Source organism: Choristoneura fumiferana, chromosome 12 (assembly GCF_025370935.1).
Source record: "Choristoneura fumiferana chromosome 12, NRCan_CFum_1, whole genome shotgun sequence".
NCBI classification, from domain to species: domain Eukaryota; kingdom Metazoa; phylum Arthropoda; class Insecta; order Lepidoptera; family Tortricidae; genus Choristoneura; species Choristoneura fumiferana.
In genome coordinates this window covers 10,587,667-10,598,523 of record NC_133483.1, presented here as the reverse complement: position 1 = coordinate 10,598,523, position 10,857 = coordinate 10,587,667, and the positions used below count along the sequence as shown (strand labels likewise).

General features: G+C 35.0%; 1 protein-coding gene across 1 annotated transcript; it reads left to right on the top strand.

Moving 5' to 3' along the window:
- On the top strand, positions 1-2,768 carry LOC141433776 (uncharacterized). The gene is made up of 2 exons (XM_074095879.1): positions 1-47; positions 1,417-2,768. The coding sequence occupies exon 2, from the start codon at positions 1,417-1,419 to the stop codon at positions 2,311-2,313; it is 897 nt and encodes a 298-aa protein (XP_073951980.1). The 5' UTR covers positions 1-47; the 3' UTR covers positions 2,314-2,768.
- Positions 2,769-10,857: the final 8,089 nt, after the last annotated feature.

Here is a 10,857-nt window from a genome sequence, read left to right as displayed (position 1 = left end):
CTGCACAGTATAGTTATCGGTGCGAGAGAAACCGCGCGCACACCGAGGTTAGTAATATTTTATATTTACCTATGGTTAATTTCTGATAGCTAAAGAAAAATTCGACATAAGCATACAAATTGTATTTAATTTAATCGCTGAATTTCAATCATTACACAAACACAAAGCTAAAACCATACCGCGATACACGAATACTGCGGATTATTCGCTCCTGTAATCTTCCGGTAATATATTAAAAATGTCTAACTCTCTGTCTGGTGGGAATTACAAAAAAACGTTATATGAGTCAAATTTCAAGAATCTAGCTCCAGTGGTTTAAATTAGGCTGTGCGTTATTTTTCAGTCACTCGGCCGACTGACTAGTCACGTATAAATGTGAAAGTGTGTTTGTTTATTTGTCCTACTTTTATCTTAGGATACCTTTTATCTCAAAAAATTAGTTGTTCCTGAGGGCGCGTGATAAACGAATTTTTCGCGAACGGAGTCGCGAGCAACAGCCAGTATTATTATAAATACGAAAGTGAGTTTGTTTTGTCCCACTTTTACCTTAGGATACCTTTTTTCTCAAAAAATTAGTTGTTCCTGAGGGCGCGTGATAAACGAATTTTTCGCGAACGGAGTCGCGAGCAACAGCCAGTATTATTATAAATACGAAAGTGAGTTCGTTGTTCCACTTTCACGTTTCTATTTAGTTGACTGCCATATAATTTTGCGTGCATCATATTAAAAGACGAGAATACCTTTTATTCTGCAAAAAAAAAATGCTGGCGCAAGATATAGATTTAACATAATTCGTTTCACTCCTGAAGTTATTTTATAAAACAGTCACAGAAAGTTTACTTCTCAAGTACCTGAATAGATTTATTCAATCAGGCGTTACTTTCCTGAGATCCAATCTATAAATTAAAATAATTACTTTGCCCACCGCTCGACCTTATGATAGCTACGTTTATGCAAGAAATGTGTGTTCATGTAGTTACTCCACCTCCACACTGCAAGAACACATACAGATCACATAAGTTCACATAACCCCATCTATCACCACCACCACACTACACTGACATCAAAATTTAACACCTTGTAGCATCTTGAACAGTTGTGTTGCTCTGATGGTGGTGATAGACGGGTTTAGATATGTGATTTGTGTGTGTTCTTACAGTGTGGAGGTAGAGGAACTGCATGAACACACATTTTTTACACAAACGTATCATAAGGTCGTGGTTGAGCAAAGTAATTGTTTTAGTTCATTTACCTAAACAGAATAATCAAAAGTTACAGTTATATCAAAATGTTGTTTATCATTACACCCGCGCAGATATAAGTAGGTAGGTAGATATAACGTGATTTCATCTCGGGTGACTTATGTCTGGAGTTAAATTGTCTAACATAAACATAAATCTTATAATGGCGTTTCAGATGCAGTGCTTCATCTGCGTGACGTACATGATCTTTATTTGCAGTGCCTACCCGCACCGCCAAGGTGCACACAATGAACGATCTCTATTCCATGATGTCATCGAATCCCTGAAAATTCGAGCCCAGCTTCCAGAAGACACTAACCAAAATGAAGATAACAATCTAGGGCAGATCTATGAGAGATATGGATACGAGGACGAACTACATCTACCACGTGATACTGAATTTTTACCGAGAAGAAACGATAGAATCGCGCTACCTCCACTTAAATACAGATCGCCGAAAATGTTAGTTACTAATGGAACTGAACCCAGTGCAAAATCGAATAATTCTAGTGCTCCAAAAGAAGAAATCGTTGTTTTTATCAGTACTACAGATGTTTCTCAACCTTCGACCGAGAAAAGCAAGAAAAAAACGACTAAACAACCAATCAAGAAGAAACCTAACATGGATAATGAAAATAGCAGCAATAAAACTCTGAGAATACCTGTTGTTAACACCATGGCCGATCAAAGTCATATTGGCAATAAGGAAATTCAAATGGTAGTCAACCCTAATATAGTTATAAATTTTCGGAGCAGTGAAAATAATAAAGATTTAAAATTAGATGAAGGAAACAATACAAGTGATATTCTTCTACCGATAATACCACAGACTATTTTTAATATCCATCAGGAGATTAAGCTAGATAAATATTTATTAGATACTGGTGTTACACAGGAAGATAATAAAGATAAGAAAAGAGTTAAGCAGAGTATAAAAGTGTTGTCAAGAGATGTGAAACCAAAAGTAGAAGAAGAATTGACTATATGTGAGACATCTACTTGGGATCCAGAAATAAACAACAGATCTGGACGGAAGTATAAGAATGTGCTGGAAATTCTTTTGTCTCTATAGGTTTCAAATACCTAATGATTTGCTTACTGAAGACTATTTGCAAAATAAGACTTTAATTATGATCAATGATATAAAAAAAAACTTGGTTGTATTCTGGTTATCTTTTCCAATATTATGAAAATAGCTTGCATATTTAATCTGAGGAAATGTAAAATATTCTTTTTGGTATAAAATATTGTACGGATAAACATAAAAAAATAGTCGACTTGAGCTTTATACCTACTCATAATTGCTGTTTGATAAAAAAATATTGCGCGAAAATTAAGGAATACGGAATAGTTATTAAAAAAAAAATTGTTAGATTATGAATAAGATTGATTGAGTTATTTAATTAGGCCACAATTTATTACGTAGCTTTAAGTTGAATAGTAGTTTGTGATAAATTAAAAATTATACTATTAGATATTTCTAGATAGATACATTACATATAAATAAGAAATCTGAGAGTATGAGCCTAAACTACAGCGAAATAAAGGTGTTTTAATACAAATGAATCTTATTTTAACGATATAATATGTCTTTTTTAATGCATTTTCTAAACATGTAAATAAATATGAAAATGAGTAGTACGTAATAAACTTGAAATGGGTTTATTTTCCAATATTATTTGTTTGGCGAATTCATAAAGTTCTCCATAGGTCACTTAAGTTGAACATTTTTTGGAAATTTCTCAACAGCTATACAACAAAGAAAATAGAAATGAAAGGGCTAAATGCTAATAGTGAAAATGATTAATAGTCATTTTGACAACTAGACGGCAAAGGTATTTAGGGTCACTAGGGACTGCCCATGGCAATAAAATTAACTTGGCTTTCAAAAGTTGCCATTGTCGACTATTTATTTAAAGAAGAACGAACTATCGTTTTCTTATAAATTCTCAAGACGGCTGAAACGTTGTCATTAAAAGAAAGGATCGCGAAAAGTTTTAAAATAGCAACCACTTTTAATTAGTCATCTTCGTTCCTAGCCTATACTCGTCCCATGCCGGGCGCATAGGTCTCAGAACTGGGTACTGATCAAAATCTTGACACACATAATTGAATTAACATTCGCGTATACACGGGTCTCGCTCTCGATGTTGTCCTTTATCAAATAGCTCATAATATTCATTAATACTCGTAATAAGTACGTAAGTAAGTCTATCCAGGTGTATTTTTAGTACATATACATTAAGTGTGCCAAGCCCACAATAACAAATCTGCAATTATTTTTGTCGCTATAATTTCATTCGGTAAACTGCTTGCGTGATGGTTCAGCCCAACTCGCGCTTGTTTCTTGCCGCCAGCCCTTTATGAATCCAGTTTGACAATAAGAACAGAAAGTTCAACTTGTGGTCGCTACACAACTCAAAAGGCTGTAAAAATGTATTTTAGCTTTAAGTCAGTCTTGCTAAGGTATGCTTACCGTTATTGTCCCACTAGGCCTACGTTTGTTTCGTCCATGCACCGTAACTGCTAAAAAACAAGAGTCGTTTTCAATAGGCAAAAGAGTTCTGTTCTTGATGAACTTAAATAGAGTTGATTGCACCTATAAATGCTTTTAAGAAGCCACTAGATTAGGTAATAAGGATAGTTTTGGCAAATAACACCTACATGTTAACGGAAAAGGAATTAATAAAAACGGTGTTTGTGTTATTCTATGTTGTCAAGAAAGTCTATGTAACATCTGATGGAGTTTTTATAAGTGTATGAATTATTTTTCCGATGATACATAATAATAAAATAGACATTCTACATTTTGCATAAAAAAACACAATAAACGGACAAGTTGCGGTGAACAGCCCGCTTTAGGATATTTGACGCCGCTCATCAATTGACTTACTTTTTATGAGTTGTCAAAATGCAATTTTTTTAAAAGATTCTGTATGGCAACTGTGGGCTGTCACGTCACTTATTTGCTAGCTTAATTGAGTATTTTCATTTGTTTCGAAGCTAGCAAAAATAAAAGTCTTCAGTTAATTAAAAATTAATCAGCAATTAAAGGACTAGACTAGGTACCTACCAGATTAATTTTTAACTACTTAACTATCAAATTCCTTTTTCGTAAAAAAACTTAATTTTATACAAAATAAAGTGTTTTTTTATAATGTTGCGTCTTGGATTTAAAGTTTAGGTACTGGCTGTTGCCTTTGAATCCATCCGCGTAGAATCCATTCGTTTCATGCTAGGCCAAGGGAGCTGTACAATTTTCCAGGCTATAACTATCCCTTGTCCTTCCCCGGAACTCAAACTATCTCTATTCCGAATTTCATATACATCAGTTCAGCGGTTTGAGCGCAAAAAGGTAACAGAGACATACAATTTTGCGTTTATAATAAGTATTTATTAGTATATGGATTGGCATGGATCAGTGTCAACTACCGTATGTCATTTGTTACATTTTTGATGCTAAACGTTATACTGCAGGTAGAACACTCTTGATGTGTCGTGAACAAATCCGTAGAGAGTAGACAGACAAGTTCGATTTTAGATCAGCCGGTGAAATTACTGGCACTTGAGGTATCCCATCTTAGGCCTCTAGGTTGGCAACGGATCTGCAATACCCCTGGTGTTGCAGATGTTTATGGGCGGTGGTGATCTCTTACCATCAGGAGACCCACTTGCTCGTTTGCCATCCAGTCGAATAAAAAAAAAAGTTCAAATATTACCGATCATTAATAACAAACAGTAAACAATAGTTTTTTCCCCTCAGCACCTCAAACAGGCAGGTTTTGCTATGAGAAATGACTGAGCAAAATCGCAATTTGCTAACTACGTGAGGCAAAGTAACTTTTTAACTATTTTTTTAAAATGCTGAGAACCTAGATTCCTAAGATGGGATACCTCAGTCAAGTGCCAGTAATTTCACCGGCTGTCTTACTCTCCACGCTCAAACACAACAGTGCAAGCACTGCTGCTTCACGGCAGGGTTAACGAGCAAGATGGTAGCAATCCGGGCGGACCTTGCACAAGGTCCTACCACCTGCAATCTCTTCTGGTGGCTTTTTAAAGATGTAATCGCGACTGTATGTATCATTTTTGAGTAAGGGTTTTAAATGTGATTATTATTTTTGTACCTTAATAATCGGATATATTAAAAAAAATGTGTTTGTTTGGTATATTATTATATGGTTTTATTCTTATGTTACATTTAAATTATGTCCTCGCTGCTGAGGTGAAAAATTGTATGTGTCACGCGAGACCAAAGTTTTTTTTGCATTTCGTGTGTTTGAATCCCTTGCTGCTCTTAGGATTCTAAACTCAAGTCACTCGATACGCTCGTGATTCAATTATAGAATCCTTCGCTTACTCGGAATTTAAAATCAATACTCGCAAAAAAAAACAACTTTGCTCTCTTGTTGCACAAATAACTATTTGTTCATTCATTTTAATGAAGATTATTCATGGGCCGCCCATAAAAACTTTTATCATATAATTTAGTTATTAGTGGAGTTGGAGCTTATAATTAAGACAAAGTTGTTTATTTAGCCGAAGTAAATCAATGTTCGCTGTAAATTAAGATCTTAAAGAAACGGTACATCCGTGTGGCAAAAAATACGGATACACTCTTAAATTTTTGCGTACCCTCGTCAACGTTCTTAACTGAGCAATCATGCACCTTCAAGACGTGATAATAAAGTTCACCACTATTATTAAAGAGTGTTGGCGACTGTACGAGAACATTAGCCAAAAGTATTCGACATCTTCGACGAGATTAACATCTTAATTATGGGTATTATGCTAAGATATAAACATTTTCCTTGTGTTGTCTATAATCCCGGCTCTGATGGCCAATCAATCGGTCAAAGATTTACGCAAAAGGGATGAATTCGCCTTTGTTTGTTTTTTGTTTATTTTTTGTCTTGGAACCTGTTACAGAAGAGTTACGTATTCATAATCTACAATTTTATCAAGTTTCGTATTTTGAATAACATCGCGTAATTGAGTTTGTTCTGTCAAAAAGTCGTACTAGTTCTGATCTTTTTTTTGCCAGTGACCTATTTGCTGGAAACTGCGGCAACTGTACTCATAGAAAATATAAGTGACTTTTAAACCACACATGTCCTTAATCTTTCGAATTTTAATTGCCATTTAGGGGAACGAGGTAATTACATTTCACAGGAAAATGCAGTTATAGTAATAACTTCTCTGCAATGTGGATTCAGTCCTCACGTACAGAGTATCTGTTGTTTGCAGAACGTCATAATTAATAAGTGGCATATTTTATCTATACCTGCGGCTTCGCATACCTACGTAAACCGTTAATTAGGTCTAGCAGTTCCATTGAATTTCAGGGATATTGTAAAAATCCTTGTGGGAAATTCCAAAAATTACATAGTAAGTCGTAAAAAACACCCGCGCCAAATGTCATGTACAGTTAAGTGCAAAAATAAGTATCTATTCGAACCACTCAAAAATATGTTACTACGGCCCTATTGCGTCGGAATAAGAGTCTGTGGTACTTATTTTTGAAACATTGAATAAGTTCATATTTTTACACTGGACTGTACTTATTTTTTGTAGGAATTTTGTAATTTTATCCTGATCCCGAGGGAATATCGGGATAAAAGAAACCTATGTGTTATTCCAGACATCTCTCTATCTACATACTACATATTTTATCTTAGAAACAATGCCCGAGCGTACGTTCGCACATACAAACTTTCGCATTTATGATATTAGTAGGATTATTATAATCTATAATAAAAGCCATAGTATCTTTGTGAGCTGACCTATGACTCGAGCACATAGTAATGGGTTCAAACCCGGGCTCGCATCTCTGAGTTGTTCGGAATTGACGAGCGAAACTTTACTCTAGATTTACCTCAAACTTTGGGATGAAGGACAACCTGTCGGAAGTACAGCCCAAGCCCTCGTATTCTTAGAGGAAACCCGTTGCCTAGCACAGGGGCATAGGTATATAGGAAGGAGATGTATTATTATAAAACAAACTCTGTTTAGACCCTGCGATAAAAATGGAATTTAAGGGGCCATTTGTCTATTTTAAAATAATAAAAACAAAAAAAGCTTAAAACATGTCGCAGTGCTCTAAGTATAAAAAATAGCTTAACATTATTTTAAAATAAAAGATTAACTCCAAACACAAATTAGTAGTAATAAAAACATCTATAAATTTAAGCTCGATAGAGATCAATGATCTATTTTTTTATAATTACCATAATAATAATCATTAATAAAGTGTTTATGGTATGGTGTGCTCATCAACGCGGGTTAGTGACCTTAAATGCTGTAAAATTCATCTTTTATTAATGTGATTATGAGAACTCTGTAGCAGCTATATGGCAAAAGTTTTAAACAAGTTCACTTCGGCACCCTCAAAAAATAGATTTAATTATTAAAAACCAGTTTTAATATTATCAGCTTTTAAGTTAATAAGCGTCTATAAATATTGGTCTGTTCCGTAGTAAAGTAAAATGTTATAAAAGCTAGGGAATACTAGGGATGTACGTATCACATCATTAAGTTATGCCGTAAACTTGGTATCTGAAATAATATACCTAATTCGATATGGAGAGGGTCCTGAAGAAAGCGTTCGTTCATTAAATTATCTGTTTTGTTGTGACACTTGTGACCATTCTACGAGTATATACTGCAAAAATTACAAGTCACAATTGGAAATTATTAATGTGAGGTCGGTTTGACAACTTTTACATACTGACATAATTTACAGCAAATAACCAAAAAAATACTATAATTATAACATTAATTTCGTAGTGACAAAACGAAATACAATGCAACTACGCTATGCCACTTCCAGTCTGCGTTAGCTCAGAGTTTCGTTGTCTTGTATAAGTATCGGCAGAATGCAGTCGGAGTGTTGTATACCTACCCTCTTTTTATGTTCTCGCTCATTATAAACATACATGTTTAATTTTAAGTTCTCATAATAAGTGAATTGTTAATTCTTAATGAGAATAAATGATCTTTAAACCTAACTTTGACTTTTGAGTCGCGTTTGTGATTGGTCAAATAACTAAATGAACCAATCGCAAGCAAGACTGTGACGGTACGTCAGACGGGCCTCACGATAGTAACGCCACTTAGCGATATTTCATCCAAGAAACTGTCAGTGGCTGTACCTATAACACTTCACTTCTTAGAGCAACGCGGGCTTCCTACCGGAAGGGATCGAGTAGCCTTAGCGGTAGATTACCTTTAAAATAGTTCTGGCGTTTGTTGCGGGGGGAAATGTGCACACAAGTGCAGTTCCGCACAACTGACTGTTGATGACGTTACCACATATATAATCCGACAATACACTAATGGTTCGTGTACAGATGACTCAAAACTCACACGTTGACAGTAACATCACTAAGTTGTTCATCGGCGAAAAGTCGGATTTATCGCTTGACCGATGAAAAATTTACAAACTTTCTCATTTATGATATTAGTAGGATTATTATAATCTATAATAAAAGCCATAGTATCTTTGTGAGCTGACCTATGCCTCGAGCACATAGTAATGGGTTCAAACCCGGGCTCGCATCTCTGAGTTGTTCTCTGGAATCAAAATAGGAACTTTTTGTAGGACAAACTTTAATTTTCAATTTTTAAATATATTTCTTAGACAGTGATATGAAAACCATGTAGAAAATAATTGCTTGAGACTGTAATAAGGTAATAAAACACACCACGGAATCAAACCCTAAAACTGATTTAAAAAAAAAACGATATTTTAGGTTCGAAATTTACAATGGGACATTTAACTTTTCATAAAAATTATACTAGCCGATTATTTTAAAAATATGTTTTTTAAATAATCAAATACATATGTATTTAAGACAGTTAATTGTTATTTAAAATAATGAAACGAATTTTATGTTTAATAGTTCAAATAAAATATGCAGTGGCCTCGTGATTAAAGAAAACAAATCGGCAGAGGACAATGACAAACGCCAAATGTACAAACTTTTTTAGAAATGCTCTAATACGATAATAATTTACTTACATGTGAAATGTAACACCTTGATGTCCCAGATCTCTTTTTACAGCAGAAAACTGAATAATTCGGCATTTTTAGCACTGCAGCGTTCACTAGCGCAACTCGATTCTTGTTTTATAACACCACCTTGTTTTATAAAATTCGTATGCCCAGTTAGGCTTGTACAATGACAGAGGGGAACGCGGCGAATGGCTACTCTCTTCCGTAGGAAGCCCGCGTTGCTCTAAGCTTCACTTATTACGAGGGTTTGTTGTTACATTGCGGGTCCATGTAACTATAAGTGGTTAGTCATTTGTGAGCGTTCATCATCATCATCATCATCATCCCAGCCGATTTACCTCCCACTGCTGAGCACAGGCCTCCTCTCAAAATGAGAGGGCTTTGGCCGTAGTTCCCATGCGGGCCCAGTGCGGGTTGGGAACTTCCCACATACCATTGAATTACTTCAAAGGTGTGTGCAGGTTTTTCCTCAAAAGCTCATGTGTGATCGTTCAGTGATCGTCTAAAATAAGCTTTACTTGAGAGGCTAGTCACGGAAAAAGTTTGCGATTTAGCACTATACGAATGAAGGAAAGTGCCTTCATCGTGTGAGAAACATTTTATTAATCTATTGTGGTGATAAGTAAGTGGTTCTCCAATAGGAGTGAAAGTTATCGAGCTAAATAAATATTTTTTTCAGATGGAAACCCCGTTTCAGAGCTTATATGTAAGTAAAATAGTGTAAAAATAAAGGGGATGTTATTTTTGTAAATGTATTTTCTTTGTTCCCAAACGTATCTATATTAATAAGCACGCATATTATTATCTATAGCTTCAAAGAAACGAACTGAAGGTTAATTATTATTATTATCGTCCAAATTAAACATAATGTAAAAGCTATCAATTAGTGAGACGGGTCAGCTTTCTCAAATCGCAACCCTGCGCACTACTACTGAAACTCGAATTAAAGTCACTTTCAAACTATCTTTATTGTTTCATTGTAATTCCGTTATCTCCAATCCTATCAATGTACGCACGTGTCATATTGTTGATACAGAATGTATGGTGAAATTTCTAGAGGAACATTTATTATAATATCTGAAAATTAAAAATGTCGATTGAATTTATTATTTTTTATATGCACAACGACGAAACCATGATATATAAATAGTATTTTGTTTTATAAAGTCTTAAGACAAGGGCGTTTCTCACAATGGACGTGAGTCAATGCATGCATGAGCATTGTATACTTATGGTTGATTAACAAATCAATTTGGGAGTGAATGACCTTTATTACAAGAATCTCCTCCATTTTTGAAGTCGGTAAATTAAAAATAAAATAAAGATTACTTGTGGTTCCAAACACGGTGGTTTGGGTTTTTATTCTAAAGTAGTAAAATACCTTTTTTCTTGTGCCAGTTACTGTCCTCGTTATATTGCCCTGCTCAGCCTCGAAGCAGTCTATTTAGCTAAAAAGTAACAATTAAGATTGGATTATATTGTGGCCACGTGGTGGCCACATACACCATAGTCTTCGTTTTTTCAACTAGATAGTGAGTCACCTACGCTTTCTCGACGTCTCCATGGTAACGCTTGTCCGGCGTTTAGCAAAAGCTGTCGAGA

Bases quoted from the DNA above. Each gene is read 5' to 3' on its own strand.
- LOC141433776 (XM_074095879.1), top strand. From the start codon at position 1,417: ATGCAGTGCTTCATCTGCGTGACGTACATGATCTTTATTTGCAGTGCC.